At 50.5% G+C, this 25,898-nt stretch overlaps 1 protein-coding gene across 4 annotated transcripts in view; it reads left to right on the top strand.

The window, feature by feature from the left end:
- numbl (NUMB like endocytic adaptor protein) overlaps positions 1-23,739 on the top strand; it is a 283,887-nt gene extending 260,148 nt beyond the window's left edge. For all 4 annotated transcript variants that reach the window (XM_072490024.1, XM_072490023.1, XM_072490026.1 and 1 more), the window contains 6 exons: positions 1,633-1,707; positions 8,091-8,231; positions 9,113-9,317; positions 10,601-10,894; positions 12,927-13,094; positions 13,726-23,739. In XM_072490024.1, the coding sequence (XP_072346125.1) occupies positions 1,633-1,707; positions 8,091-8,231; positions 9,113-9,317; positions 10,601-10,894; positions 12,927-13,094; positions 13,726-14,453 (1,611 nt within the window). In that variant the 3' untranslated portion in view covers positions 14,454-23,739. The remainder of the gene's footprint in view (positions 1-1,632; positions 1,708-8,090; positions 8,232-9,112; positions 9,318-10,600; positions 10,895-12,926; positions 13,095-13,725) is intronic.
- The last annotated feature ends 2,159 nt before the right edge of the window (positions 23,740-25,898 follow it).

Raw genomic sequence — 25,898 nt, 5'->3', positions numbered from 1 at the left:
TCCGCTTTCAATAACTGCATTGTACACAAACAGGAGAAATACTAACTGGAGAGCAGGAGAAAACGACGGCCGCCGTTATTCCTGTGTCTCTAATGTCGAATAAACTTCGCAAGGTGTTTGAACCCCGCGGGTCCATGTTGGGAAACTCCCTGCAGGAGCCCCTCTCCAATCCGGTCACGCCGTTCACTACGTTTCCAGGAACCCACACGGGCAGTACGATTGGCTTTGGCGTAGCTTAGCTTTGATGTCACACAGGGCGGTTTGTGAATTATTGCAGCGTGCCTGGCACTTTGATAGGATGGCCTCCAATCAGTGTGGATACATTGCTGCATCTCCTCCATCCCCAGAACTATCTTGAACCTTTGCAGTTCACTGACTCGATAATGCTCCTGCAGGGGTCTGATATGCACTGTCTCTTGGGAGCAAACATGCATTTTCTGGCTGCCCATTGGCTCTTCCTTGTACCATTCTGAATTCAGTAAGAAGTCTTCCAACACCAGGTTAAAGTCCAACAGGTTTGTTTGGAATCACTAGCTTTCGGAGCGCTGCTCCTTCATCTTTCACTCACCTGATGAATGAGCTACGCTCCGAAAGCTAGTGATACCAAACAAACCTGTTGGACTTTAACCTGGTGTCGTAAGACTTACTGTGCCCGCCCCAGACCAACGCCGGCACATCCACATCATGGCATCCTGACTTTCCATTGGCTCCTTCCCTGTACCATCCTGACTCCCCATTGGCTCCTACCCTGTCCATTTCTGACTTCCCATTGGGTGCGTCCCTGTACCATCCTGACTTCCCATTGGCTACTTCCCTGTACCATCCTGACTTCCCATTGGCTCCTTCCCTGCTTGCCCTTAGCTCCCCATTGGCTCTTTCCTTGCTCAATCTTGGCTGACCATTGGTTCCTTCCCTGCACCCTTTTAGATTCCCATTGGCTCATTTCCTGCATCCTCCTGACCACCCATTGGCTCCTTCCTTGTTCACTCCTGGCTGCCCATTGGCTCCTTCCCTGTCCATTCCTGGCTGCCCATTGGCTCCTTCCCTGTCCACTCCTGGCTGCCTATTGGCTCCTTCCCTGCACCCTTCCCGATTCCCATTGGTTCCTTCCCTGCACCCTTCTAGATTCCCATTGGCTCATTTCCCACATCCATCCTCCTGACCACCCATTGGCTCCTTCCCTGCACCCTTCTCGATTCCCATTGGCTCCTTCCCTGCACCCGTCTAGATTCCCATTGGTTCCTTCACAGGCTAACTCTTCTCTGGATCTAACGTGTTGCTCAGTTGCAGCGTTTGTACAGAACTTCCAGAGAAGAGAGCAGCTTGTGAGAGAGACATTAACTAGGGGCCATCGACATAAGATAGTCTCAAACAAATCCAATAGGAATAGGAGAAACGTCTTTTCCCAGAGAGTGGTGAGAATGTGGAACTCGCTTCCACAGTCGAATAGCATAGGTGTATTTAAGGGGCCGTTAGATAAACACACGAGGGAGAAAGGAGGATCTGCTGATGGGGCGAGATGAGGAGATTTGCGTGGAGCATTAATACTGCCATTAACCAGATGGGCCGAATGGCCTGTACATACTGTAATTCTCTGCAACCAAGTGAAGATTTGTCTCTTATGTGTTCCAGACTGGGAAAAAGTCAGTGAAAGCCATTCTGTGGGTGTCTGCCGATGGACTGAGAGTGGTGGACGATAAGACTAAGGTGAGATTATTCCCGAGTCCTTGGACAAAGCTTCTTCTTTCTTCACCAAAGGAAGACTGGACACTTTGGCGGGGGGGGGGGGGCAGCTTGTCTTCTGTAATAAAAACAGAAAACGCCAGTGAGGGAAATCTCAGCAGGCCTGAGAGAGAAACAGAGATGATGCTTCGAGCCCAGAGCTCGGAAGAAGAATCCCACAGACTCGAAACGTTAACCCTGCTTTTTCTCTCCTCCAATGCTCCCAGACCCGCTGAGATTTTCCTGCATTATCTGTTTTTACTTCCCATTTCCGCCATCTGCAGTATTTAACTTCTGATCTCGCATTGTCGTCTGCCTACGGTTTAGGAGGAATCGGTTGCTTAGCAACGTGTTTCCCTGCTCTTAATGTGGATGCTCCTCCGACTGATTCATTGATGTCAAAGCAGAAATTGACTTCAATTGGGAGAAGTGCAGTTGCTATTTCACTGGCGATAATTGCTGGTGTGTCTCTGGCTATTGTCAGTGGTTTATTACAGTGTTTGACGGAGGAGGCCTATTACCTCGGTGGGCAGAACTCTTGCGTCTGACTCAGGAGGTCGTGGGTTCAAGTTCCTCTCCGAGTTTCCAGCGCAAAATCAAAGCTGACACTCGCAGAGGGTGACACGGCGGTGCAGTGGTTAGCACTGCTGCCCCACGACGCCGAGGCCCCGGGTTCAATCCCGGCCCCGAGTCACTATCCGTGTGGAGTTTGCACATTCTCCCCGTGTCTGCATGGGTTTCACCCCCACAACCCAAAGCCATCCGAGACGCCAAGAGAGAATATCAAACCAAGCTAGAGTCACAAACAGACTCTTGGCGGTTGTGGCAAGGACTAAACAACATAACGGGCTACAAAGCGAAGCCGAGCAGTATCTCCGGCAGCAGCGCACCCCTCCCCGATGAACTCAATGCATTCTATGCTCGGTTCGAGCAGGTAACCAACAATCCGCTGTTGAGTGCCCCAGCAGCCCATAACTCACCCATACCCACCATCACAGCTTCCGAAGTCAGATCGGCCTTCCTGAAAGTGAACCCTCGGAAGGCGACGGGCCCAGACGGGATCCCTGGTCGTGCACTCGGAGCCTGCGCGGACCAGCTGGCAGAGATATTTGCGGACATCTTTAACCTGTCCCTACTCCACTCCGAGGTCCCCACCTGCTTCAAGACGACCACCATTATACCGGTACCAAAGAAGAACCAGGCAACGTGCCTCAATGACTACCGTCCGGTGGCCCTGACTTCAGTCGTAATGAAGTGCTTCGAGAGGTTGATCATGAAGCGCATCACCTCCATACTCCCAGAACGCCTTGATCCACTGCAATTCGCATACCGCTGCAACCGGTCCACAGCAGACACCATTTCCCTGGCCCTACACTCATCCCGAGAGCATCTCGACAACAAGGACTCCTACATTAGACTCTTATTTATTGACTACAGCTCCGCCTTCAACACCATAATTCCAGCCAAGCTCATATCAAAGCTCCAAAACCTAGGACTTGGCTCCCCACTCTGCAACTGGATCCCGATTTTCTGACCAACAGACCACAATCAGTAAGAATAAACAACAACACCTCCTCCACAATAGTCCTCAACACTGGCGCCCCTCAAGGCTGCGTACTTAGCCCCCACTCTACTCCCTGTACACACAAAATTTGGCAAAATTTTGTGTGTGGCAAAATTTGGTTCCAACTCCATCTACAAGTTTGCTGATGATACGACCATAGTGGGCCGGATCTCGAATAACGACGAGTCAGAATACAGGAGGGAGATAGAGAACGTAGTGGAGTGGTGCAGCGACAACAATCTCTCCCTCAATGCCAGCAATACTAAAGAGCTGGTCATTGACTTCAGGAAGCAAAGTACTGTACACACCCCTGTCAGCATCAATGGGGCCGAGGTGGAGATGGTTAGTGTTGTGTTATGCTGCTTCGGATAACACAGGCTGCTACTTGATGCAGTCTTAGCTAAAGGATGCTCCAGACTCTGAAATGAGTTCGACGTGTTTATTGAACTATTAACACAGTTCTCAATTGAGTTAGACTCTCTGCTAATCTAACTGCAGTAACTCAGTCTAACTGTGCCAGCTTGCTCTAAGCCACGTGCTGGGGTGTGATGCTGCTGATCGACCCTGTCTAACTCTCTCGATGTCTGTCTGTGGAAAGAGGCAGGGTGTGAGTGCCTCATCCCTTTTATAGTGTTTATGTCATGCCCCCTTGTGGTGATGCCACCTCTGAATGTCCTGACTGCCCATTGGTTGTGTCCTATTCTGAGTGTTCATTGGTTGCATATTTGCATATCATGGCAGTTAGCAGTTTCAAATTCCATGGGGTGCACATCTCCAAAAATCTGTCCTGGTCCACCCACGTCGACGCTACCACCAAGAAAGCACAACAGCGCCTATACTTCCTCAGGAAACTAAGGAAATTTGGCATGTCCACATTAACCTTCACCAACTTTACAGATGCACCATAGAAAGCATCCTATCGGGCTGCACCACAGCCTGGTATGGCAACTACTAGGCCCAGGACCGCAAGAAACTTCAGAGAGTCGTGAACACAGCCCAGTCCATCACACAAACCTGCCTCCCATCCATTGACTCCATCTACACCTCCCGCTGCCTGGGGAAAGCGGGCAGCGTAATCAAAGATCCCTCCCACCCAGCTTACTCACTCTTCCAACTTCTTCCATCGGGCAGGAGATACAGAAGTCTGAGAACACGCACGAACAGACTCAAAAACAGCTTCTTCCCCGCTGTTACCAGACTCCTAAATGACCCCCCAATGGACTGACCTCAATAACACTACACCCTGTATGCTTCATCCGATGCCAGTGCTTATGTAGTTACATTGTGTACCTTGTGTTGCCCTATTATGTATTTTCTTTTCTTCCCGTGTACTTAATGATCTGTTGAGCTGCTCGCAGAAAAATACTTTTCACTGTAACTCGGTACACGTGACAATAAACAAATCAAATCCAAAGGTGTGCAGGGTGGGTGGATTGGCCACACTAAATTGCCCCTTAATTGGAAAAAATAATAATTGTGTACTCTAAGTTTATAATAAATTTAAAAATAGACGTAAGGGCAGAAGTAGGCCATTCGGCCCATCCAGTCTGCTCCATTCACTGAGATCGTGACTGATCTGATGTGATAATCCTCAACTCCACTTTCCTGCCTTATCCCCACAACCCTCGATTCCCTCACTGATTACAAATCTGTCTCAGCCTCGAACTCAGTTAGCGGCCCAGCCTCTACAGCTCGCTGCGGTAAAGAATTCCACAGATTCACTCACCTCTGAGGGAAGAAATTCCTCCTCATCTCTGTCTGAAATGGGCGACCCCTCACTCTGAGATTCTGCCCTCTGGTCCCAGACTCTCCCACAAGGGGAAACAACCTCTCTGCATCGACCCTGTCAAACCCCCTGAGAATCTGATACGTCTCAATAAGGTCGCCTCTCATTCGTCTAAAGTCCAGTGAGTACAGGCCCAACCTACTCAACCCCTCCTCATGAGAAAATCCCTCCCTACCCGGGATCAACCGAGTGAACCTTCTCTGGACTGCCTCCATTGTATCTTTCCTTAGATAAGGGGACCAAAACTGTTCACAGTATTCCAGGTGTGGCCTAACTAGTGACGTCTAGTTTTAGCAAGACTTTCCTATTTCTATCCCCCATTCCCTTTGAAATAAAGGCTGACATTCCATTTGGTTTCCCTGTGACCTGCTGAACTTCCAAGTTAGCTTTTTGTGCATGTAAGCACAAGGACCCCCAGATCCCTCCGTCCTGCCGCTTTCTGCAGTCTCTCTCCATTTAAATAACATTCAGCTCCTTTATTCTTCGTACCAAAGTGCACAACTTCACATTTTCCTACATTATATTCCATCTGCCAAGTTTTTGCCCACTCACCCGTCCTGTCGCTATCCCTCAGTCGACTCTGTGTCATCCTCACCATTTGCCTCCCCGCCCTATTTTCGTATCATCCGCAAACTTGGCACTACTGCATTCACTCCCCTCGCCCAAGTCATTGACATTTATTGTAAATAATCCCTCCCATTGCAACAGGGAACGCAATTCAGAAAGTAATTCAGCAGCTGCAATGCACTTTGGGTTCTGTGGTTGTGAGAGGTGCTATATAAATGCAAGATTTATTTCTTCCACTTGATATTTGATCCTGAACCCATTTTGATTTTTCTTCCTTGGTCAAATTAGTCCCTTCCTTTGCCTTTCTACAACAGATGCTCACTCTCAGAAAGGCTCCCGTTTCCATGTAATTCGCAAAAGCTGATCAATTTGTTCTTTTTAAAAAAAAATAAAGGTATTGTTTTTTTTAACAAACAATTTTATTGAGGTATTTTAGGCATATAGAAAAAATGCCATTGTATAGTACAAACAAAAAAAGAAGTCAAGACACCAATTCCACATTAAACATAATGCAAACCATGGCTCTGTTCACGCACGGACCTGTCTCAATATTCCCCTACTCTACTCTAACCTAGCCCCCCTCCCCCCCCCGGTGACGCTTACTCCTCTGCGAAGAAGTCGATAAATGGCTGCCACCTTCGGGCGAACCCTAGTAGCGAACCTCTCAAGGCGAACTTGACTTTCTCTAGGCCAAGAAAGCTCGCCATGTCCGATAGCCATACCTCAGCCCTCGGGGGCTTTGAGTCCCTCCATGCTAACAGTATTCGTCGCCGGGCTACCAGGGAAGCAAAGGCCAGAACATCGGCCTCTCTCTCTCTTCCTGGACTCCCGGGTCCTCCGAAACCCCAAAGACATCTGCGAATCCCTGAGTTTAGGGCACGACCAGAACACGTGTACATGATTAGCCGGCCCTCTGGCACATCTGGCACACTTGTCCTCCAGCCCGAAGAATCTGCTCATCCGGGCCACCGTCATGTGGGCCCGGTGCACAACCTTAAACTGGATCAGGCTGAGCCTGGCGCATTTTGCAGTCGTGTTTACTCTGCTCAGGGCTTCTGCCCAAATACCGTCCTCCATCTCCCCCCTGAGCTCCTCCTCCCACTTAAGCTTCAGGTCCTCGGTCTGCGTATCCTCAGCTCTCATTAGTTCCTTGTAGACGTCTGAAACTCTACCCTCTCCCACCTCTCCCTTAGAAACTACCCTGTCCTGCCTCCCTTTCGGCGGGAGACGTGGGAAGGACGGCACCAGTCTGCGTACAAAATGCCGCACCTGTAAGTATCTAAAGTCGTTCCCCATCTTCACCCCCCCCCCCCCCCCCCCCCGAATAAAGGTATTGTTGACTGTTTGCTGGACCCTCGTAAGCCAAATAAATAGAATTTTGGAGAAAATCTGCTCTTCCAGAAACAGCACAAGTCATTGGCTTCGCTGCAACTTGTCCCACTGTTGAAACATTGCAATTTAAAAATAAATAACTAAACTCGAGTTTCTTAGAATCGCAGTAGACTGCAGAAAGGCAGAAAAAAAGTGCTGAAACAAGGACTTTTCTTTGACTGTTGGCGGGAACAAAGCCTTCAAAAGATCTATTGAGGTCTTTTTGACCAGCGTTCTCGAGTTAAACTAATCAGCCAATTACGAAGGTTTCTATTCAAAATGTCGGTAAAAGCTCAATTCATTGTCCAGCTGTGCGGTTCGGAAATACTTGTCAGCTGACTCACCTCCAGATTATTTTCAGCACTTACTGTAAGCGCATTGAACTGTGTGGGGAAGTCGTGGCGGTGTGTGTAAGTTTGTGTGTGTGAGTGTGTTGGGGGGGGGGTCAATACTGACGAACCGCTAATTCCAGCACCCGGTTAAGATCTGCAACCAACTGCTAGTTGGCTCACTTGAGATCTTATCAACAACTTTGTATAGAATCACAGAATGGTTACAGCACAGAAGGAGGCCATTTGACACATTTGTCTCCATGCTGGCCCTCTGAGGGAACTGTTCGGACAGTTTCTCCCTATCGACCCTGTCCAGCCCCCTTGTGATTCTGAACGCCTCCATCGAATCGCCGCTCGGGGCCGGCACGGCGGCGCAGTGGGTTAGCGCTGCTGCCTCACGGCGCCGAGGTCCCGGGTTCGATCCTGGCCCTGGGTCACTGTCCGTGTGGAGTTTGCACATTCTCCCCGTGTTTGCGTGGGTTTCGCCCCCACAACCCAAAGATGTGCAGGGTAGGTGGATTGGCCGCGGTAAAATTGCCCCTTAATTGGGAAAAATTGAATTGGGTACTCTAAATGTATATTAAAAAAACTTTCTCTTCAAGGGAAACAGCCCCAATGTCTCCAGTCCTTCCACCCAATTGAAGTTCTTCATCCCCGGGACCATTCCCGGGAATCTTTTCTGCACCCTCCCCGAAGCCTCCACATCCTTCTTTAACTGGTCTCCTCCATGCTTCTCTTCATCCCTCAGGACCTCATAGTGGATCAGACCATCGAGAAGGTTTCATTCTGTGCTCCTGATCGCAACTACGACAAAGCGTTTTCCTACATTTGCCGCGATGGCACCACCAGGCGATGGATCTGCCACTGCTTCATGGCACTGAAAGACTCGGTAAGGATGTCGCCGGGAATGTAACCTCTCCCTCATGTTCAAATCCCTCTGGCCCTGCCCTCCTCCCGCTCTCTCTCTAACCTCCTCCAACCCTACCACCCTCCGAGATCTCTGCAGTCCACTATTTCCCCCCTCTCGGACATCCCCGAGTTTAATCGCTCCATCCCTGGAGGCCGAACCTTCAGCTGGCCGGGCCCTAAGCTCTGGAAATCTCTCCTACCCCCCCCCCCCCCCCCCCCCCCCCCCCCACCTCCACACCCATCAAGGTGCTCCTTAAAACATACCCCCATGACGTTTTTGGGCAGCAATCTTAATATTGCCTCATGCATTTTGTCTTGTGAAGTTATAAAAATATTGGAGGGAGGTGGCACGATGGCGCAGTGGTTAGCACTGCTGTCTCACGGCGCTGAGGTCCCAGGTTCGATCTCGGCTCTGGGTCACTGTCCGTGTGGAGTTTGCACATTCTCCCCGTGTCTGCGTGGGTTTCACCCCCACAGCCCAAAGATGTGCAGGCGAGGTGGATTGGCCATGCTAAATTGCCCCTTAATTGGAAAAAAATTAATTGGGTACTCAAAATTTATAAAAACAGGAAAACAAATTATTGGAGGTGGGGGAGGGGGAAATGGGCTGTTTTGGGACAATTTCTGACCGTCCCATCAGGTAACTTGCTTTCCAATTGGCTGTGGGACTTCGATGACCAATGGCAGGGGTGGGGAGATGGGAGGTCGGGTGACGAGACCTCCTGGATTATGACCAATCAAGTCTGGTGCCCTTTCGTTCCGTCAGAGGCCCCTCCACTGCCAGCCCCCCCCCCCCCCCCCGCCCCCCCGCACACCTCAACCTGAACCCGTCTAACGACTGCCCTGTGCGCCACGTTACAGGGGGAACGCCTGAGCCACGCCGTCGGCTGCGCGTTTGCGGCCTGCCTGGAGAGGAAGCAGAAGCGGGAAAAGGAGTGCGGGGTGACGGCTTCCTTCGACGCCAGCAGAACGAGCTTCACGCGGGAGGGCTCCTTCCGGATCACCACGGCCTCCCAGCAGGCGGAGAGGGAGGAGACGATGAAGCAGCTGCAGGACAAGAAGAAAGGTGAGAGTGGAGGGAGGCCAATGCGGGAGACGCTGTTCCCTCAGCCTGGCGCCCCTCGATGACTTAGACAAGCATTGTGTAAATGCCTGGCCACCACCACAGGGTTCCGTCCGCCCAGCTGAGCAAGACGGTGTCCACCTGGCCCCAGATAATAGTCAAGCACAAAACCATTGGTTAAATAGTGATTATCCCACCTCAGTGAGTATTGCTGGTGGGCCCTTCCTTGCAAGGCCTAGTCGAGGTTTGATGTAACTCAGTCACTTAAAGCAACAGGAACTGGAGGAGGCCATTCGGCCCCTCGGGTTTGGCCTGATCTTCCACGTGAGTCCACTTTTCTGTCCTATCTCCACATGGCAAAACTCCCATCAACTTCCGCCTTGGCTATAATCATAGGCTGAACATCCACAGCCCTCAGAGGGTGGTTTAAAGGCAGCCACAGTCCCCCACACAGCCCAGATTGGGTACGAATGACAGATTTCCTTCCCTAAAGGACGTTGGTGAACCATTTTGGATTTTGTGACTTTCTCGAAGTGTCATTTCAGGCGGGTTTGGCTGAGAGTTTCTCCCTGGATCTGTCACCGAGTTCCCCACCGTCATCTAACCACACTTAGCCGCTTCTTTCAGGGCCCCCGTCCTTCAACTCTTTTCCCCCCCCCCCCCCACCACCACCACCACCACCCCCACCCCCACAGCCTTCATAACCCCAACCTTCATACCCCCCATCTCTCCTCCCATGGGCATGGCTCTCCTCAGGCCCTGACCCTTGGCAGTGCCCACACAGGCATCGTGGCAGTGCCAACCTAGCAGTGCCCAGATGCCAGGGTGCCACCGTGCCCTTTCTCTACCACCCAGGGGTCTCCCATGGCCTGGAACCCCCCCCCCCCCCCAGGTGCCATTACACCTGGCCCAAGTTAGTGTGGAGCAGTGCTAAGGGACACCCGGCTGGGGTCTCCCTGGGGAGGTCGATAGTTGCCGGGAGCCCATTGGACCCGGCCTCAGAACGGTCATGTGGGTTCTTCTGGTTCGACCTGACGAGGTGCAATGGCCATCGGGAAGCCAGGGCGAAGCCGTTCCCGGGAATTACCGGCTGCGTCCCGCTCTGATTCCAGCGGGATCTGGTACATCGTGTCATTGACCTCCCCTTTTCGAGATCACCAGTGATGTAATCTCCAGACACAACTATCACCCGATCCTGTGTGGTGTGACGGGAGGTTGAGGGGAGGGACCAGAGCGACGGGCCGAATGGACTCTTCCTGTTACTAATGTCTGGTTTTCATGCACAGCTGAGACGATGGCGACGGGAAGCCCCGCGGCGGGGTCGGGACCCCCTCCGCCCACCAGCAGCTCCCCCCCGCAAGGGGCCGACTCGCCGGTGGACAAGAATGACCCGAGCTACCAGCACGCCATCCCGCGGAGGCACGCGCCCCTGGAGCAGCTGGTGAGGCAGGGCTCCTTCCGGGGCTTCCCGGCGCTCAGTCAGAAGAACTCGCCGTTCAAGCGCCAGCTCTCTCTCCGGCTCAACGAGCTGCCGTCGACCCTGCAGAGGAAAACGTCAGACTTCCAGGTCAAAAGTCCAGGTGAGTCTCCCCTCATCCCCTGGCCTCCAATTGTCCCGTTCACTCGCAGGGCGGAGGCATCGCTCACCTCACCAGCATCTGCCCATCCTCCTCAATCGAGTGTCTCGCTCGGGGCCATTTCAGAGGAGGCAGTAAAGAGTCAACTACATCGATGTGCGGTCTGGAGTCACGTGTAGGCCAGGCCGGGTAAGGGTGGCAGATTTCCTTCCCTAAAGGGGTAATTAGTGAACCAGATGGGTTTTTATTCGGTGGTTTGATGATCCACTATTACCGAGGCGACCGTTTTCACAGAATCATAGAATTTACAGTGCAGGAGACAGCCATTCGGCCCACCGAGTCTGTACTGCCCCCTGGAAAGAACACCATACTTTTTTTTTACAAATTTAGAGTACCCAATTCATTTTTTCCAATTAAGGGGCAATTTAGCGTGGCCAATCCACCTACCCTGCACATCTTTGGGTTGTGGGGATGAGACCCACGCAGACACGGGGAGAATGTGCAAACTCCACACGGACAGTGACCCAGAGCCGGGATCGAACCTGGGACCTCGGCGCCGTGAGGCAGCAGTGCTAAGCACTGTCCCGCCGCGCTGCCCCTCCAATGAAGTATTTTTGAAGCCTGGTCACTGCTGTAATGTAGGAAAAGTGGCCGTCAATTTGTGCACAGCAAGATCCCGCAGTTAGCCACGTGCCGACGACCGGATAGGTTGATCTATTTTACTGATGTTGATTGAGTGATAAGTGTTGCCCTGGATGTGGAATGTTTTTTTCTGCACATCCGCAAAATAGTTTTGTGGAATCTCTAACATCCCCCTGAGATAGAGCCTCAGTTTAGCAACTCGCCTGAAAACATTGCAGCATTCCCCTCAGTAACCGCGCTGGGGTGGGCCAGCCAAGGTTCTGTGCTCAAATGGGACTTGAACCCACGACTTTCTGACTCTCGAGACTGCATTGTATCTAGGGTAGGTTTCAGCTCTGGTCCACTGGGTAACACAGTTGTCTCTGACTCAAGATTATGGGATCAAGTGCCACTTCAGAGACTTGAGTACCGAGGCTGGTCCCATCATCAGTACTGAGGGAGTGCTGCATTGTCAGAGGTGCCGTCTGTCTGATAGACGCATAACTGAAGCTTAATTTGCTCTTTGCCTGAATTCAGGGAATCAGGATTCAGGTGGATTCAGGGAAGATTGGAACTTTTGTCTGCCTTTCATGACGTCCATCGAAAATCCTGGGTGGTTCAGCGTAATCAGTGGAAGTTCTTCGATCTGATCTTATATTTGGTAACGGCTGGGCACACGCGACTCCGAGTTGGGTTGAAGTCTACATTGTTTCTAGATTGTTTCTGGATTGAACCTAGATTGTATCTGGATTGTTTCTAGATTGTGTGTGGATTGTTTCTAGATTGTGTGTGGATTGTTTCTAGATTATATCGGGATTGTTTCTAGATTGCTTCTAGATTGTATCTGGATTGTTTCTAGATTGTGTGTGAATTGTTTCTAGATTGTATCGGGATTGTTTCTAGATTGCTTCTAGATTGTATCTGGATTGTTTCTAGATTGCATCTGGATTGTTTCTAGATTGTGTGTGGATTGTATCTGGATTGGTTCTAGATTGTATCTGGATTGTTTCTAGATTGTATCTGGATTGTTTCTAGATTGCTTCTAGATTGTATCTGGCTTGTTTCTAGATTGCATCTGGATTGTTTCTAGATTGTATCTGGACTATTTCTAGACTGTTTCTAGATTGTATCTGGATTGTTTCTAGATTGTATCTGGATTGTTTCTCAATTGTATCTGGATTGTTCCTAGATTGTATCTGGATTGTTTCTAGATTGTATCTGGATTGTTTCTCGATTGTATCTGGATTGTTCCTAGATTGTATCTGGATTGTTTCTAGATTGTATCTGGATTGTTTCTAGATTGTATCTGGATTGTTTCTCGATTGTATCTGGATTGTTTCTAGATTGTTTCTGGATTGTTTTAGATTGTTTCTAGATTGTTTCTAAATTGTTTTTGGTTTGTCCTCTCCGCCAGTTCCCGAGTTTGACTCGTCACCCACCAATGAGCCAGACAACATCAACATCCTCTGCGCCCAGATAGACACAGCTTCGAACAAATCCTCCTCCGATCCATTCTACGCCACGCTGGCCACCGGCTCGATCACCATGACGGCCCCAACACTACCATCCCATGTACCTCAGGGTAAGGGGTCTTCACTGAGGAGTGCGTTGACGCAGAAGGGAGGGAGTATGATTGACAGATGGGCAGACTTGATGGGCCGAATGACCTACTCCTGCTCCTATGCCTTGTGGTCGAAGATTAAGTAGATTGTAGGAGATTGGTGTGGAGCATAAACACCAGTAGAGACGAGTTGGGCCGAATGGCCTGATTCTGTGCTGTAAAATTCGACATAATTTGCGGATTTGAACGCTGGCCCTTTTGTTGAGGTCAGTCAACGTCTGGTAATGATGGAAATGTTTCCTGACTTTGCAGTTGTTTGGAATCCTGGTTTGATATCACTCCGAATACTGTGCACAGTCCTGGTCTTTACGTTCCAATCTGAATATCGAAGCACTGGGGAAGATGTACTGGGGGAGCAGTTAAAACCCGGGAATGTTCAGGAGCCCAGTGTTGGAGGAATGTAGGATGGGGCAGGAGGAGATTACAGAGACAGGGAGGGGAGAGGCCAGGGGACGATTTGAATGAGAATTTTACAATCATGGTGTTGACAGCGGGGTGGGGTTGGAATCTGGGAGCAGGAGGCATCTCGAGCGGCGCGTTCTGATACTCGAGCTTGCTACATGAGTTGTAACCTTCTTTCCCTTTGTGCTAGGAAACGGAGGATGGGGAGATGTTACCACTGCCATAACCACCACCGCCACGGCCAGCTCGGTGTTTCAACCCAGCCACCGGCGAACTCCATCCGAGGCGGAACGCTGGCTGCAGGAAGTGGCGAAGGCAGCTCGAGCTCAGCAACAGCCCCTGGCGCCCACCACTATCTCCATGCCGACAGGAATGCCGATCTTCCCGATGGCGTTCGACGCAGCCACTGCCCCGGTCGGCCTGTTTGGGCCTCCCTCCATGCAGCCCCCCTTTGTGCCCACCATGGCCGCCTACGCCCCCGGCCTGACAAACGGGATGCCCTACCCTGCCTCCAGCATGCCGGCGCTGGGGATCACGCCCTCGCAGATGGTGGCCAACGCCTTCGGTAGTGCCGTGGGCACCCAGCAAGCCTCGCTCGCCGCCCACCAGGCGGCCGCCAGCAAAGCTGCCTCCTTTCCCCCGGCCTTTGGCCTGGCCTCGTCTCCGGCCCCCACCACCGGCCACCACCCCAGGCCCATGCGGCAGCTCAACGGGTCAGCGGCCTCCAGCCAATCGGGGGCCATCATCGGGCGGGGAGCTTGGCCACCCGATCCCGCGCAGTTGCAGATGGCGCAGGAGGCCGATCAGTTCGAGGCACAGTGGGCCGCACTCGAGTCTAAGTCCCAGCAGCGAATCGGGGCCTTACCAACCAACCCGTTTTCCACCGACCTACAGAAAACATTTGAAATCCAGCTTTAAGGAAGCGACAAGATATTTTAAAAAAAGACTCTTCGGACTGAACATGTAACCACTAAGAAACGTTTGTATTTTTCGTTTGAGAAGTGCCATTGGAAGGTGGCGATCAAGACAGGGGCCCTTGGTCCGTTCTTTTATCTGATTAAGACTTTGTACTTACATTGGGAAGTTAGGTGAAAGCCACGGTTTGCGTGTCGAGATGGACTTGGACTGAAAAAAGCCCCGAGTACAGTTTGTCTCGCACGCGAATACCACAAAGAATGAACGCCCTGCATTTAAATGTGAACACGGTCAGGCCTGGGGACCCCTCAGACACACTTTTATTAACCCTGGCAGCAAATCCCATCCCAAACACCGGTTAGAGCAGTTCACGAGAGAGAATTCAAACACTAAAACGTAAGGAATTGCTCCCTTTACCATCACCAACCCTCCCCCCTCCGACCCTCTCATTCCAAAAATGAACATACTCCAAATGGGAGTCTTGAGACATTACAAATTCAAAGGGTTGGAGCTGATTTTCTTATTTGTTTTTAAATGTTCCATTCCTCACAAGTATTTTACCCTTTTTTTTTTAATGATACCAAACTCAACCCCGCGTTGTCACATTTGAAGTCTGCTTCGCTTACAATGCACCTGAGTCGTGGCGAGCGGAGCCTTTTTCGTTAGGCCGGTGCTTTCCTAAGTCGCAAAGGAACAGGAGGGAAGCAGAGAGAGAGGAGAGGGTGTTGTGACCGTCACCAAATCCGTAGGCCTTTGGGCCTTTTTCTTGACGGTTATTGTGTACGCGTTGGCCAGTGTGCGGTTAAGCTGCGCCTGGCTCCAGATTGGCCTTCTTGAAAGAGGGTGCGCGGCAGCCCTCCGGGATTGCGAGGCACTCTAGAACGATCTGGAAAAATTGCAGGCCCCACTCCTTCAGGGCTGCACCGTTCAGGCTGGCCAAGGAGCAGGTGGAGACGCGAGGTGGTAAATGACGGCCAAACACAGCAGGGGCCTAATTACGAAGGTAACTACAGCCATGACGCTCAAGCCAAGGATGTGGCACGTCACGTAATCTTTAGTCTTAAGATAGGCTAGAAACACTGTATATTCAAAGTCTTGTAGTTAAGAGGTATTTTGGTAAAGAATATATTTACTAAGGCTTTTTGAAATGATTATCTCACTAAAAACCCGCCCACAGAATAGGAATCTATTGCGCCAGATCTCTCACACGCTGTACAATTAAACCCCAGACACTGGAGAATGTTCCCCCAAGACTTTACGACATCGATGGGAAGCAATGAGTGGATTGTTTAGAAATTGGTGCGCTGGCCGCTATTGACAGGCGGCAGGCTAATGATTTCCTGGATGTGCTGCTCACTGATGGAAAGTGGACTTTGGAAAGAGCTAACCAATCCCCCTCCTTCTCACGCGCCCAACCCCACGCCCACTTCAAACATCTGAGTATCTCGGGTTTTGGCTACAGGCCTTGAAAAGGCTTTCCTCTACCTCACGGCATTCTTGAACTGGAATAGTTCCGAACCAGATCTAAAACCATTTAGGCTCCTATTGGTGTTTGTCTCAGATTAGGATCCTCCTTTTAGAGGTAACCTGAGTTGAGCGTTTGCTTCTTTCTGGGTTGGGTTAGACCGAGAGAGAGAAAACGCTTTACAAAAACAAAGTTCCATGGCTCCCGTCGTGGGAAATTGCCATCTTCGTGCCTGCTGTTTGTCCTGAAACCTAAGGGAGTAGGCCACGCCCGTGCCCATTCTACCCAAACACTGCCTGTGGATGGTGGACCCCATCTTTTTTTCAATATATTTAGAGAACCCAATTTATTTTTTCCAATTACGGGGCAATTTAGCGTGGCCAATCCACCTACCCTGCACATCTTTGGGTTGTGGGGACGAGACCCACGCAAACACGGGGAGAATGTGCAAACTCCACACGGACAGTGACCCAGAACGCGGGACCTCGGCGCCGTGAGGCAGCAGTGCTAACCGCCGTGCTGCCCTGGTGGACCCCACCTTAGGCCCACTCAGCAGATCTCTCAGCAGCCCTGGCCATGGGTGGCCAACGTGTGATTTTCCCCGGCAGATCCAAACTTGACTCTTCCTCGGCACCCGCAGTCACTGCCTCAGCGCTCCAGTGGGTGGGTCGCCATTAAACCCTCAAACTGAGAGATTGCGTAAGGGGAGGGGGGGGGGTCGTGTCCCTCCAGGTGGCAGACTGAGCGATCGGCCAATTCCGTAAAGAATAACTTCATTCTAGGAAGTCATTCGACAATCAAGGTTTTGGAAAATTCAGTCCCCCACGGTATTGAGTTGGGGGGGGGGTGTCAAATGCTCGATGCCAACACTGCCCTTTACTCCCCGTGTTCAGGTATGGAGCGTCTCTACCCACAATCGCATTGGTAACGATTTAAAGGGGTGCATTAGTTGGTATGCTGGCTGGCAGCTGTTTCGTTACACAGATTACTTGAAAAAAATATGCCAAATGATATACTTATTTTGTAATAGACAGTTAACCGATTTTATTTGTCTTGTACTGTGCTAAACGGTTCCCGTCTCAAAATCTTTCGCAGGACCCTACCTGTGAGGAGAGTGCAGCCCGCTCTGGTGGAATAGGCTAGGATCGGGCCCAATGGCCTTCCTCAAACCAGTATCCATGTCACCCTGCCGGCCTGGATTAAGGCCACGAGGGAGTGTGAGCTGTCCCATTGCTAAATGCACAAGTCTAGCCCTGGCATTATATTCCCGAGGGTATGAAATGCCGTTGACCCTCAACCCTGAACCCTAAATTTGCCCGAGGGTCTGGCGGAGGAATATCCCGAAGCAAGTTGAAACGGGCATGGTGTTTACTGTTCAGGAAATTCCCTTAAAGGAACCTCCCTTGAGTTTAACACACCAGTCCAATAATTGCCCATCTGTGGTGAATTAATAATTTCATTTGATTTTTGCACTTTTGGCAGAAGGCTGGGGTAGTATTTTTGACAATTCCTTCTTGATCTGATCCTCACGGCGTTGCCACATGTAGGTCTTCGTTGCGAGGAGTGTCTTGGGTGGGAGTGTGCTGAGGTTTAGCTGATCCCGATAGTCACAGAGTTGCTGAAGACTGATTGCCCCCATTTTACCTCTAAATGCAGCATTTTCCACCCTCGTCGTCTTCGCTGATGAATTCCCCCCCCCCCCCCCCCGCCAATGGAGGAGCAATTAAAATCGGGGGTGCTCAAGAGGTCAGAGTTGGGGCAGCGCAGGGAATGTGGAGGGTTGTGGGGTTGGTGAGGGTGGTTGGAGGGACGGGGGCCAGGGAGAGATTTGAAAACAAGAACCAAAATCTCTTGCATGCAAAGAAGTGGATGCCGGGTGACTGCACTGCACGAGTTTAGGCCAGATTCAGCTCCCACCATCTGATGAGTTGTTGGGGAAGGCAAGCCGACTCTAGTAGGCCCGATGACATTTTACAGTCTAACGAGCCCTGATTGGCAGAAGGTGGCACTTCAATGCGTGACCATCCATCTCAATCAGAACGGGGTTTCTGATGGACGTGCCCCTAACCCCTCCCCTTCCCCATCCAAAATATCGAACTTTGTCATCGTCCCCCACCCCAATCTATCACCCACTCACCACCCTAAAAATTGAGGCTGGGAGGGAAAAGACCCTTAAGTGGCCATTTTAGGGCTTTAACAATCTTTGTTCGTGTCACCAGTAGGCTTACATTAACACTGCAATGAAGTTACTGTGAAAAGCCCCTAGTCGCCACATTCCGGTGCCCGCTCGGGTACACAGAGGGAGAATTCAGAATGTCGAAATTACCTAACAGCTCGTCTTTTGAGACTTGTGGGAGAAAACCGGAGCACCCGGAGGAAACCCACGCAGACCCGGGGAGAAGGTCAGCCATGATTGAATGGTGGAGTGGACTCGATGGGCCGAATGGCCTTCCGCTCCTATGTCTTATGGTCTTAAGGTGCAGACTCCGCACAGACAGTGACCCAAGCCGGGAATCGAACCCGAGTCCCTGACGCTGTGAAGCAACAGTGCTAACCACTGTGCTACCGTGCCGCCCAATGGGGCACGGTCGGGTTCCTGGAGGGAATCACATCCATTCAGTTGTACTCTACACCCCCTGCCTGAGAACCTGCTGAAGAGGGGTTGGGGGGGGGGGGATGTTTAGAGTAAAATTCTGGCCTAGACCTCTTCAGCTCTGAATTTTGCTCTCCAGGGTTGGCGTCTAAAGGCCTTGATTAGATTAATCTCTTGTCATCCTTCCCAAAACCCCATTAAATTTGTGTTATTGATCCCTCTCCTCGATAATGTTGGGCTTTACCCTGCAATGCAGAGCTTAACATTTAAATTATTAAGTGGGGAAAGAAAATGTGACAGTTTTTCACTTGAGTATTAATGAAAATGGGAGCAATAAGGCCAGTCGTCATGGTTACCACGATAAAGCCACAATCTGCCTCTTGGCAAACACAGGCTGTGGCCCCATCTTAACGTTCGCGTGTTGGTTTCCAGTTACAGGAATCAGTGGTCTGTTTAAAGAGACTGATCTCTGATTAGTGAACACCCGGCTTCACAACACACAACCACCAGTTTATCAGTAAGTTGACTGTAATATGGTTTAGCTACTGTTAATGCCAAACCAGGGAGCTATGATCAATAGATCTGCAGCCAATTTGGAAGCAATTTAGGCTCTGAAGACACTCTTAAAGCTGAGGAAGAGACCATTTGATCCATCTAGTCCATACTGGCTCTTTTGAAGAGCAGTCCAGTTGGTCCTACTCCCCTCCACTCTTTCCCCACCTTCATTTAATTTTACAGTATTTATCCAATCCCCTTTTTGTCGGCCGCTATTGAGTCTGTATCCACCACCCTTTCCGGGCCTGACCGCTCCTTGCATGAAAAGGATTTTCCACGTGTTGCCTCCGATTATTTTGCCAATCGCCTTTGACCTGTACCCTCTAGTTATCCACACTTAGCCATTCCTCACCGTCGCCGATGCTTCAGACCAGGTTAGGTGAATTGAGTTTGTTGGCCGTTGCTGAGGTATTGGTGCACCTCAAGGAAGGTGTGGGCGCTCATCAAGAACGATGGGAGATGTGGCCCAATTTCTCTCTTTGGTCATGGGGCGTTGGGCTGTCGGGCCAGTGGACGACAGGGATGAATCTGCTGGTACTTTTCGAAGGGAATTGGATCAATACTTGCAAGGAACCATTTTCAATGGCCATGGGCATGAGATGAAGCACATAGCTTTTCGGAGGACAGGCAGGGATTGAGTGGGCCTAATGGCCTCTTCTTGAGCTGTAACGCGTGATCCTAGAAGGCCATTAACTCCAAAGATCCTAAGCTGTTGTGGTATCCATGACAGTTCATCATTTATCTAACCCAAATTCGTTGCCCATTTATTATATTCCTCACCTAAATAACTTATCTCCTTTTTATAAACATCTCCCATTGTCTTGTTTCCTTCTGGCCCGCTGCTAACTGTGTTTTCACAGCCCTTAGTGTGAGAGACTCCACTTGGCTTCACCTTCAACCGCAGTCATTCAAATCTATTGCCAGGGCCGGCTGAAACCCAGCTACTTTTGTTTGCATCTCTTAGAACATACAGTGCAGAAGGAGGCCATTCGGCCCATCGAGTCTGCACCGACCCACTTAAGCCCTCACTTCCACCCTATCCCAATAACCCCTCCTAAAATATTTGGTCACTAAGGGCAATTTATCATGGCCAATCCACCTAACCTGCACGTCTTTGGACTGTGGGAGGAAACCGGAGCACCCGGAGGAAACCCACGCACACACGGGGAGAACGTGCAGACTCCGCACAGTCAGTGACCCAGCGGGGAGTCGAACCTGGGACCCTGCAGCTGTGAAGCCACAGTGCTAGCCACTTGTGCTACCATGCTGCTCTTCACGGTCATTTCTGCCTTGGAGAATGGCGCGAGTGTCAGAAGGATTTTCAGGTTGATTAACAACCTGTTCAACTGTTTCACGGACTCACCTTGCATGGCTATCGAGTCGCGAAGTGGGCCTTGAACCCACGCCAGGCTAAACTCTAGCCGAGGTCATCTGAAGAGAGTGACGTTGCACTGCGACTCGTACGTCAATGATTAGCTAGTACGCCAAGATAGAGTCCTCCGTTTCTTGAAGAGCTTCCAAAATAGTTGCCCCGTTTTCTGTATTCCCGTATTCAAACTTCCTGTGTTGACGAGAGAGACAGGGTAACTTCAAGCAAGATTGCCAAATCGAGATCCTTCTGTTTGCTTCGAGGTGTTGGTTATAATGGAACACATTTCACTCAAAGTCCAATGGACCTGTTGAATTTCATCCTGGGGGGCTGGGTTTGGAGGGGAGGGGGCTTTTTTGGGCTTGTTACCTATACATGGGAATGTCATTTAACCTCTTAGTTGATGGTTGGGTCAAGCTATTTGCTGTGCAGTTTTGGAAGACCTCTGGGAGGGAGGAAGGGGAGAAATTGGGCCTGCGAGATTGTCTGCAAAACATCCTACTCCTCACCCACCCTGCCCTTCCTTTCTGATCAAAAAACCGTTAATCCGGATTGCAATTGGGATTTAACGCTGGCAGAGATTTGAAGAATGATAAGAATGTAACTGTTGAGTTGAAGGATAGAGAATACCTCTTTCGTTTATACCCTTGGGCAGGAGGTTAATCAAATTCAGGCAGTGGGTTTTTGGGGGTCTGTTCGAGAGCTGGGCCTTTGCGATCACAAAGCTGTTCGGTAGGCGGACGTGCTTGTTGCTAAGTAAGATGGAGCATTCCGAAGTCTGGCAGCTGACTAGGCCAGACAATTGCTTGGCAGTAAATGGCCAAAAAAGGGTTTATACAAGATTGAGCCCAGCGCCACTTCACCTCATTAACTGTACTCCAAGAAGCCACTTGGTCCGTCCCTCCCTCGAGACCCGAGGTGGCAAAATCTCTAATCCAGAAGAATCCAAAGTACGGATATTAAAGACCGACCCTTCAACTGAACAGCACATTCCCGAATTCCAACTTTTTTTTGTTTTTGTTTTAAATTATTCCTCAACTCCACCCAATGACAATCCCTCCCCTGATCAGCTACATTCCAACAAATTACCACATGTTCTTAAATAATTACAAGCAGTTTATACATCTTTATTGCTGTTTTGTGTTTAAAGTATCAGTAATATATTGCATTAAATTAATATTGTTTCGAAGAATCTTAACTTTGCTAAGGATGACAAGCTGCCCGGGCAAGGAGAGAAACCTTTTAAGCAAATGGGGAACCCCCTATCTCCACTAGAAACCGGGGTGCCGCTCTCGGGCTCGGGGGGGGGGGGGGGGGCGCCAGTGGACTATTTGGCCGTGAAGGGCATCACAAACCTAATTCCACCCCAACTGTGGCAACGGGAGTTACTCAGCTGTGATCAGGAACAGATTCCGCCTCCTGCCAACCTTCGACCCCCCCCCCATTTCGACGATTTAAAACGGTGCGGGCTTCCGACGGTCAACCTGCTGGACTCTGTGGTGTGCGGCGCGTGGAGAATAAGAAATCACCGGGACATTAAAAAAGATGGTTTTAAAAATTCTGTTTGACCATTACGCTTTCACAGATGTGAATATGCTGAAAATTGAAGGGGTGGGAGTGAGGGAAAAGGCAGCTTGGGTGACAGTCAAGGATCTTCCACTTGGGTGATGAGTCTGTTTGCTTTCTGATTGGCGGAGGAAGGCCGGACGTCACCAGGACGGACGTGTTGGCCGAAGAATGGCTGGAGCGCGTGGCGGGTGGGGGGGGGGGGGGGGGGGCGGGCAAGTCATGTGCCGGAAGCTCCAGGAATACAGTTGAACGCAGTTGGCAACCCTGGTTCCTGAGTGCCAGAGAGTTGTCCGGTTTGTGAGCTGGCTGTGTCCGGGAACCAGCTCCTGTACCAGCCCTTGTTGCATCCTCTTGGGGGTTACGGTGGGAACCTGGCCCTGTGCGGGAGCAAACATTGCATCGTGGGATTTTAACTTAATGCCAAATTCTTATTTTATATGTATTAATATATATTTTAAATAGTTACGTTTATTAAGCTGTAAGTAATATTACCAAACATTGTTATAGCCAGGAAGGGGGGGGGGAGAATCTGATCGAAAGAGATTGTCGCACCTTTTGAGAAACTCTGTCTCTGCCCAAAGGTGGAGGATGGAACCCAAGCTCGGGCTACCTTCACACCTCACAGCTTCTAATTATTTATTACTGGGACAGAAAACCCACCGTATCTTTTGTATCTAGCACTTGGCCGGATGATGGGATACCCGGTGGAATGATGGGATACCCCTGGTGGTTGGTGACAGTCTCCTCCGGGGACCTGCCTCTTCATTGCCGCAGAGCGGCTGTATTGAGCCACGCTTCCCTGTTAATGAGAGTGGGGAAATTTGTGGAACCTCCCAACATGTCATCAGGGGCCCCGCTTTCTTTTTTTTAAAAACACACCTCTCCGCCCTTCACGATAATGGTACAGGTTATCTCTGGTCCTGGGACCAGGCCAGACGTGGCCCTCCTTTTAACTCCCTTTGCACTATCTCTGGTTAGAACTGGAAGCTAACGTTGAACGCAACTGACGGTATTCAGGATGGCGGCTCCTCTCCGAGTTAGACCTCTTACATTCCCTGTGATCCTACAATCCTCGAATCGGAGTTTTCATAGAATTCTGGAGCAAACGAAGCCATTCAGCCCATCTGGTCTGCAGTAGACCAAAAACAGAAAACGCTGCAGAATCCCGGGGGGGGGGGGGGGGGGGGGGGGTCTGACAGCGTCTGTGGAGAGAAAGGAAGCTAACGTTTCGAGAGCCTGGAGACCCAGCTGAGATTGTCCAGTATTTTCTGTTTCAGATTCCAGCATGCTCCGGGATTGCCCCTGGAGTCTCCGGGGATTTAGATCTCCGGGACCCTGAGGGTCTTCACCCCTCCCCACCACCCACCCACCCCACCATCTTGAAGGGCATCACAAACCTAATTCCACCCCCCAATTAGGGATTGATATTTGTTTTTCAAATGAAAGCTATTCAAAACGGTAGCTACCAATTCCGGTTCCACGCAGTTTTTCAAAGGCTGGACTTTCTTGGTGAATCTGTGGGGAATATTTCAGATTCTTTAAACTCCTTGCTTACTCAAGTGGATTTGAGTTCATGTGACCGAGTACTGTATTCGAAGCACTGCAGGGTAACTTGCGATAAGACCCTGAGTTGATCTTCAGTAGTGAAAATGGCCTGTATCATTTAACAGTCGGACATCTTTATCTGGTTTCAGAGTTTATTCAGAGATGCGATTCAATAAACTGATTTACCATAGAACACTGACTTCTTATTGTTCATTTGCCAACTTCCAGTTTTGAAACATCTCATTCAGCACGGTAGCACAGTGGGTAGCACTGTGGCTTCACAGCTCCAGGGTCCCGGGTTCGATTCCCGGCTTGGGTCACTGTCTGTGCGGAGTCTGCATGTTCTCCCTGTGTGTGCGTGGGTTTCCTCCGGGTGCTCCGGTTTCCTCCCACAATCCAAAGATGTGCAGGTTAGGTGGATCGGCCATGCTCAATTGCGCCTTAGTGTCCAAAGAAGGTTAGGTGGGGTTACGGGGATAGGGTGGAGGTGTGGGGATAGGTAGGGTGTAGACTCGTTCGGCCGAATGGTCTCCATCTGCACTATAAATTCTATGAAACCTACCTCCCCTGAAGGCGAGAGATACGGCAAGCATTGAAATTAGTGCTCAGCAGGTCAGGCAGGACCTGTGAAGAGAGTCCCTCATTATTGACCCTTCAGGGGGGGGGGGGGGGGCTGGCGCAGTGGTTAGCACTGCTGCCTCACGGCACCAAGGTCCCAGGTTCGATCCCGGCCCCGGGTCACTGTCCGTGTGGAGTTTGCACATTCTCCCCGTGTCTGTGTGGGTCTCACTCCCACAACCCAAAGATGTGCAGGTTAGAGGTGCACGGGGAGAATGCAGGTGGATTGGCCGCGCTGAATTGCCCTAAATTGGAAATAAATAATTGGCTACTCTAAATTTATATTTTTAAAAACTGACCCTTCAGCTAAGGGGAACAGCTATATCCTATCCACCCCCCATAACTTTCCACATCTCAATCAGGCCCCTCTTCAGCCCACTCTGCTCTGAGGAAGCCAGCCCAAATGCCTTATGCTCAGAAACATGCAAATCTCCTCCCACCTGACTTCATCTCATTGCACCATCCTATCCTATTCCTTCACCACCTTGCCCCTAAATCCCATCTCTACCACTCACCTCGGCCACCCCCTGTGGGAGCGAGTCCCACATTCCCCCACTCTCCGGGTGAAGACGTTCCTCCCAAATTCCTGGCGATTATTTTATATTGACGCCCCCCCACCCCCCCCCCAACCCCAAGGCTGATTATTCTTTTATGGCTGTTGATGTTTAATCACTCCTGCCTTCCACCATATTACAGACTTCCCCAATGTGGTGATATACATCACTGTAAGTCCACAAAGGGTTAATGTACATACACTACACCTAGCTAGACACTAGAGGGAGCACCAGAGACATGACACACAGACAGCCAACCAATAGGTCAGTAAGATAGGACACGACCAATGGGCAGTCACGATACACACAGAGGTGACACTACCACAGGAGGGCATTACACCAACCCATATAAAAGGACACATCGCACATGCTCAGTCTCTTTCCAGTGGAGAGTCTCAGTGAGTACAGACACAGGGTTGATTGAACATTACACCCACCACGTGGATTGTAGCAGACTGGTTAGTCAGTCTGAGTAGCTATTGCAGGATTTACAGTAGCGTCAAATCCAAGTAGGAGAATTGTTAACAGTGATAAACATGTTAAAGCTATCTCCAAGTCTGAACCTTCCTTTGTCAGAGTGCACATCAAGGAAGCAGCTTATGCTACGGCAAGAGCATAGCAAAACACCCAATACTATCGTTACTCCCCCCCCCCCCTACTTTCCTAGACCCTGTAACTTGCTGAAAAGCTGTTCATCACTTTGTTCTGATGTACGGTTGACGAAGAAGTGAAACCTTACCCTCCCTCTGCCTCTGACTCCTGCCTGAGAGTTGCCGCCGTTTCCTGTTAATATTTCCGATTGCCACGGCCGTTCATCGCCCTCTTGTCGCTTTCCCCGAGTCAACAGGCTGTGATGGAGCTGGAGTGGCTTGTTGACTGTGAGAGGCATCACAGCCAGGGCCAGATCCTTTCCCCAGCTTCTGTCCACAATACCCCCCGTGACAACCTGCTGGCATTTACAAATTGACTCGATCAGACTGAGGGGGGGCTTCCTTGTTCATGAACCCCAGAAAGTCGGCACACAGGAGCGGACAGTAATGGGGAAGGCAAATGAAAAGCCGGCTTTTATTTCAAGGGGGCTGGAGTATAAAAGTGGAGAGGTTTCGCTGAACTGTACAATGTACCAGTGAGGCCACATTTAGAATACCGGGCACAGTCTCAGTCCCCTTATTTAAGGAAA

Source organism: Scyliorhinus torazame, chromosome 25 (genome assembly GCF_047496885.1).
Source record: "Scyliorhinus torazame isolate Kashiwa2021f chromosome 25, sScyTor2.1, whole genome shotgun sequence".
Classification (NCBI taxonomy): Eukaryota; Metazoa; Chordata; class Chondrichthyes; order Carcharhiniformes; family Scyliorhinidae; genus Scyliorhinus; species Scyliorhinus torazame.
The sequence above is the reverse complement of the archived record's forward strand: the minus strand, read 5'-3'. Positions and strand labels throughout refer to the sequence as shown.